Source organism: Saccostrea echinata, unplaced genomic scaffold (assembly GCF_033153115.1).
Source record: "Saccostrea echinata isolate AGI-Se365-2 ecotype Australia unplaced genomic scaffold, CSIRO_AGI_Sech_v1 ptg000015l, whole genome shotgun sequence".
Classification (NCBI taxonomy): Eukaryota; Metazoa; Mollusca; class Bivalvia; order Ostreida; family Ostreidae; genus Saccostrea; species Saccostrea echinata.
In genome coordinates, this window is record NW_026889764.1 from 11,727,882 (window position 1) to 11,734,452 (window position 6,571).

At 31.9% G+C, this 6,571-nt stretch overlaps 1 protein-coding gene across 1 annotated transcript; it reads right to left on the minus strand.

Moving 5' to 3' along the window:
• Positions 1-419: 419 nt before the first annotated feature.
• On the minus strand, positions 420-1,352 carry LOC133187623 (uncharacterized). Its single transcript, XM_061323042.1, has 3 exons — positions 1,289-1,352; positions 896-1,114; positions 420-679 (listed from the first exon to the last, which is right to left on the minus strand). The coding sequence occupies exons 1-3, from the start codon at positions 1,350-1,352 to the stop codon at positions 420-422; spliced, it is 543 nt and encodes a 180-aa protein (XP_061179026.1).
• Positions 1,353-6,571: the final 5,219 nt, after the last annotated feature.

The following is a 6,571-nucleotide window of genomic DNA, read 5'->3' on the forward strand; positions in this document are numbered from 1 at the left end:
TTTTCAGGAGTTCATGCATATGTTTTTGCCAAGTTCACAATCTGTAATGTTTAAAGGATCTATGAAATCGATCACTGTTCAAGGTTCTGCATATCTTTTTTTTTTTTTTTTTAAATTCGACATTACTAGATCGAATTCCATTTTTTTAAAAATTGACTTTCTGTCTGTTTTTATTCCCCAAAACTACTTCAGCTGGAACCGTAAAACTTCCATGAATGGTATAGTATTAGGCATCACGTTTTCAAATCAGCAGTTTTATTTGTAACTGAAAATTATTTCAAAAATCAGAATTTTAATATTCTTCAATCATATTCAGAACATAGTACTCAAATAATTGCAATGATGACATTCACAACACTGACGAGAAAAGAAATTGTAAATCAATCTTTGTGAAAGTCATATAGTTTGTTATCTGTGATTTAAACATAAAGTCCATTGACGACAACTTCCTTTATAGCCAAAGAATTTCTACCGTCCCTGGCATTCCAATCGTCTGTAATGTAGTTAAGACGGACCATTTTCACTGTAACATACGATACATACAGGAGAGGCCTGGCTTCACATTCTATGGTGTGAATTTTCCCAGTTTGACTTGGTCCAACAAATGTGCCACAAGTGTTCATCTCAGACCAAACGGAAGAGATTCCACCTCTTATTTCAACATTGTGGAGCCAGTGACCTAAAAACACAAACGACAGAAACCTTCCTATAATTATCTGATATACATGTACAAGTTCTACATGTATCTAAGGAATTTGCGATTTGAAATAAATCAGATTGTCTCCATCCTCAAAACTTTACATTTGCATTCACTTTTAAAATAAAACATAGCAACAACTTAAAATGGTTGATAGAAGGCATTCAGAAGAATTTTAGAACAATGCTCAATTTTTACCATTTGTGTCATTCCTGTTGTAAATTATCACGTTCTTTACAATACTGCGTGTTCCTAGAGCTATCGTCAACCATGGATAAAGTTCGAAGTCTGTGATAAACAGAAGCCCTATGTCAGTAAAGCCGGTACGACCATCAACAGCATAGCTTGGATCCGAATATGGTGGATAAGGATAGATCGAGCTAACGGAGACACTCTTACCAAGCGCCAGGTTTACCACTGAGAAAAAGAGGGAAAAACATTAATTACCCAAATTTGGGAGGAGTCAAGATCTTTCTCTTAATATTTTTGTTAATTTTTTAATACAATAACATGGCACAATTTCCACCTTCTTGCAACAAATGATATAGAATCTACTGCAAAAGTCTACATTGTATTGTCATATATTATTACCTGCCTGACATAGAAATATAACCGCCAGTAAGGTGTTGTGTTTAAAACAATGAAAGTGCGACATTTCATCCCAAGGGAAAATGAACATGTACAAGTACAATTGATGCAAAACATCAAATTGGCCGCAAACAAAATTTAGCATTTCAAAAAGTACTTTCACAATAGATCATCAAAGGAAAGCACAAGATATTCAAAGATGAAAGAGTGATCATTTTAATTTCAGACTGTCTTCAAAGCAAAATAAATAAATAAATAAATAAAAATAAATAATAAATAGAAATTTTAGTGCAGAATGTAGGAAAAAGTTATCCTTGTGTCATTCTTAGCTGTAGCATATTCAAAACAATTTTTACCAGTTGAACAACTTTTCAATTTCTATTCATCATGCACCTTTATTACTTAATTATTATTCGGAAAATCATAACGATTTGCATATTATATCTTATACTATCCAAGGTTTGGGAGTACCAATTTTTAAATTATTTTTTATATAATCATAAATTAATTATTATCAGATGAGAAATGAAATTGAAACATAATAACAACAATTAAGATTTAGTTTAAAGCAGGTTTTCAAATATTGTACTCATGATTTTATACATGTTATCATTTAAGAATTATTTTACTGAACTAATAAAGAAATAACGTCCTCATTTCCCCATGTGCTCGTTCTAACACAACCACAAATAGATCGGCCGCTGATGCGGCAGATAATATTATAGAACTGACTGTCGTTCAAAGAATCAAAATCATTATTTTAAGGCTTAATTTGAAAAATTAGGTGGGCTTAAACGTAAAGGACTATAATCACAACAATTAATGACCATGACCTTGTAGATAGAACATTAAATAAAGAAGAAAGCACATCCCCAAACCTTATGTATGCTGTAATCTTTATTCTTAATTTCAAAGATTTGAGTTTTTCAAATTATATCATTTAACTTTTCCAACTACATTGGACTTTGGAATGTAATTTCAAATCAACAATTTTAAACATTAATGCAGAAAAATCTTTGAACTATGAATTGATGCATAGACAGAGAGACAGACAGGCAGACCACAAATGCAAATGAATTTAGATTGTAAATCAAAAATTCCATGAGGCTTAAATATAAATCTGGGGAAATGTTTTATCTAAACGTATATTTTCTCTGAATTAAGTTCATGATACTTCCTCAAATGCAAAATGACCAATTTGGACATCTGTTTTTCAATCAGAATAAAATCACATACGCGCTTTTTTTTTCGGGAAGGGGGGGGGGGGGGATGTCATATGTACGTGTTTTTGTTTTGTTCCTTCGACCTACTATCTACAGGTATTTTATATTATTTTTCAATGAGATAAAAAGCCAAATTAAATTTTCGAAATTGCATTGGATAAAATTGATAAAGGGAAAGAAATTAAAAAGATGCATTTATATGAAAAAAAGAACGTATGTAGAGCTTTTGTTAATTTTTTTAGTATTACATCCTTTGTAGAAAAAGCAAAAAAACAAAAACAAAACAAATGAAAAGAAATTAGCAAAAACAAACAAACAAACAAACAAAACCAAAAACAAACAAACAAACATACAAACAAACAAAAAAAGAAAAAAAAAACAGAGTGAAGTAAAGAAAAACAAATACATATATTAAGTGTTACAAGCATAAATGGAATTTGCATGTGTAATAATTATTACTGTGATACTTATTATTATTTTTTCATATAAATAGTCAATAGAAAAAGTATCCAATTATCATGGGTACTAATTGCGCCCGTTATAAGCAAACTTGTTTTTATATTCATATGAAGCAGATTTTATTTTATTTAAAAAAAAAACAAAACATCTACATGAAAAGATGTAGTCTCTTTCCGTGAGCTTCAATTCGACATGGATTTGTATCGACGACGTTTTATCAATTACCATTTACATTTCCAAATATTTTTTCCTTAAGATTCTTTGAAAATTAGAAAAAGTTCACGTTCTCATGAACTACCGCTGGAAGAGTAAGAATAGCTCCATTGTGAAGTAATCGAAGTCAAACAATTGTGCAAACCTTTCTTTTTTTCAAATATGATCATTGAATGACAAAAATATGTGGCAAGTCATCAGAAAAAATAACGTAAATATAAGATATGAATTTAATTTTTGAGATTTCATGAGGTATATGAAATACAACGCTTCATAACTGCATATTTATCATGAAACGCTAATTAATGCGCTTCATGCCACTACTGGACGAAAAAAGTGCCGAGAATCCCAAATTTTACTGATAATGTTTGATAATTACTGATACTGTGCTGTTCTTGCTGATAAATACTGATATTTACTGTTATTCTTACTGTTGTTACTGATAATTTTAGTTGTTTCTGATAAATACTGATAATTACTGTCGTCTTTACTGTTGAGTCTGATAAATGTTATATGCCGGCGTGAATCGTTGTAGTTCATGTCAACATGAATTCTCAAAAATTAAATTCATTTCTTAAACAATGTTCATTTTCATTCTACGTTGATTCGATACATCCCTTTAAACTCGAAATAAAGACACCACAGAGTCGGACACATCCGTTTCATATTTTTATTTTACTAGAGAAAGACACTGATGGTAAATTAACAACCAAAGTTTATGAAAAACGTGATGTCTTCCAACTTTTTTATCCTCATCTTCCCATATTAATATGTAGTAATAAACCATAATCACCTGCATCTGTAGTTTATCTTTCCCAGTTGATTCGATACGCAAGAGCATGTTCTACGTACGAACAATTTCTAAAACGAAGCAAGCTATTGACAAATAAGTTGATGATACAAGGACATTAATAGTCTCGTTTAAAGGCAACATTTTGCAAATTCTATGGTCGATACAATGATCTTGTTAGCGAATACAATCTATTGTTAAGAAGAATGTTGAATGACAGTTTGCATACAAATTGTAAGGCCATTATTTTCACTGAATTGTCTTGTCCGGATTTTTCCGTTTATTTGGTCATCCAAAGGAACACCTGGCGAGTGACCAGTCGACAGTGGATGCTTACTCCTCCATGGCGCCTGACCTTACTTCGGATGTTTTTAGAGGTTCATGTTTGCACTGCTTGATTTTGTTGTTGTATTGGACTTTTGAGCTTGATTAAATTAAATAATCGTTATCTTCGTACTTGTACTGGTATTTTATACTCACACAGAACAATTACAGAGAATTTGTACATACCTTTTAAGAACATTTTCAAATTTAAAACAAAAATCAAGATATCTTTGGAAGTACTCCAAAACGACAGAAACATTATTTTGCATCAAATCATATTGTATGGTATCAAGGGAACTGATGTAACATAAATACATGTATTTTATCTTACCTTTGATGCTAAAGTATTCCCAATTTTCACCGATCACATTTATCATGGTTTTATCATTTTCGGTTAAAAAAGTTTTCAACATATTGCAGGATATTCTCTTCGCATTGTACAAAAATCCCACGCACATTGGATTTCTTCTTTTTAAGCATTCTGCCGAACACAATGTATAAGATAGAGCAACAACAGAGTTAAAATGGTAAGAGGAGCTGTTTGCAACCCCATCCAATGAAAATGCTCTATAGAACGAAGCCTCACACACCGAATTAAAATCTTTTGCAAAGCAGGTCTGCAAAATGAAGACAGCATATAAAATGTGAATAATTTTTTTTATTCGATCCATCATGGTATCAACATCGAAACAGTCTATGTTGTGTGCAACCTCAGTTGTATACCTTATAATTGGTAACCACAAAGCAATGACATAAGGAACTTGTTCCAGGGCTTTTTGTCTGGGAATGTTTAAAACAACAGATTACAACACTTTATACAGTATGCAATTATTTCAATATGGGATTAATTTTGACCTGATGGCGAGGAATGGATTTTAATCTCCGAAACAAAAAAATTGAAATTTGAATTTAGTTTCTCTTGAGACACTGATATTTCAATTCTACAAGATAGCTAAAAATATTCTAAATTGCCAGTGTATCTAAACTAAATATCACTCATGCTGGATTTCCTCAGAAAAGCGCGAGGGGTTCATAGGATGAATTGAAGCTTGAACAGGAGGTGGTTGAGCCAATATCTCTTGTTGTTCAGTGGTGTGTGCAAGTGTTGGTTTGCATTTTGTGTGGTAGCGTAGAGCGATAGCGCGTATCTGGGAGCTGTTGCGGATCTGGTGAAAAAGTGAAAATAGGCTAAATTTTCATGAAAATTGGAGACTGTCCTTGTGCCATCAATTTTGCTCAATGTGTAAGTTCTACGTGTTTTATTCCTAAACAAAATTCCCCAAGGGACTAGAACATATTCTATTGTTACATGTAGAAAGAATTTAAATTTTTTCAAGCAGCTCAATATTAAGGAAATCGTCAGCCAAACGTTTTGTTTGCCAAAAAACTGTCCTCTGCCACATAAATCCCTTAATGTCAAAGTTATATAGGCACAAGAAAAACTCAGTTGCAAAATTGCAAACTACTTTTCTCTTTTTGCAATACCAAACCTTTCTGAATTTTGACTGTTTCGACTGTACTCACCATTTCAACAAAAGGTTTTTTGTATCCGATATGTGCCTTTATTGAATTTTTACATATACGAGATTCTAAAGACACCTTCGTGTTAAATTACAGAAACTTCTTATTTGCCTGTAAGTCGATCATGTTTGTAAACAGAATTTATATCATTCTTTAGATAATACATGGAAATCTATGAATATTTTGTATTTTCCTCAGTATGAAAATCTCTAACTATTTTAAAATATATGACAATGAAAGAAAATTGGTGTGAATTCAATATAGTTTCAATCAATTTTACAACTTATTAAGGAGAAAAATAAAACACTGAAAAAAAACTTTAAAAAATCAAATTGATTGATATTCTTGTAAAACCTTTGTGCGCACAGGTTAAGACTTATGTAAGACATGGTATAGACATTTTTAAGACATTCACCGGAAACAAATTACGCATTGTGACAGCTTACATTAATTTTCTTAACGTTTTGAAACGAAATGATTGCTAGATAATTACCAGGTTTGTTCGATATGGCCTGTGTACATTGTACGATATCTCAAAAGCATTCCACTCAAATAGTGAAATGAACATTACATTCCTCCGCAGATTGAAATACATAATTTCGATCTCTGAATCCATTTCTTAAATGGGTAACGGTACGCTGATTTAGGTAGACCTCAGAGGCACTGACTGATGGCTGAGCAAAGGGCTTGTCGGGACTTGTAACGACGACCAGATGAGAACTTTTTAAGTTTTGGAAAAAGGAAAAAGTCGCATGG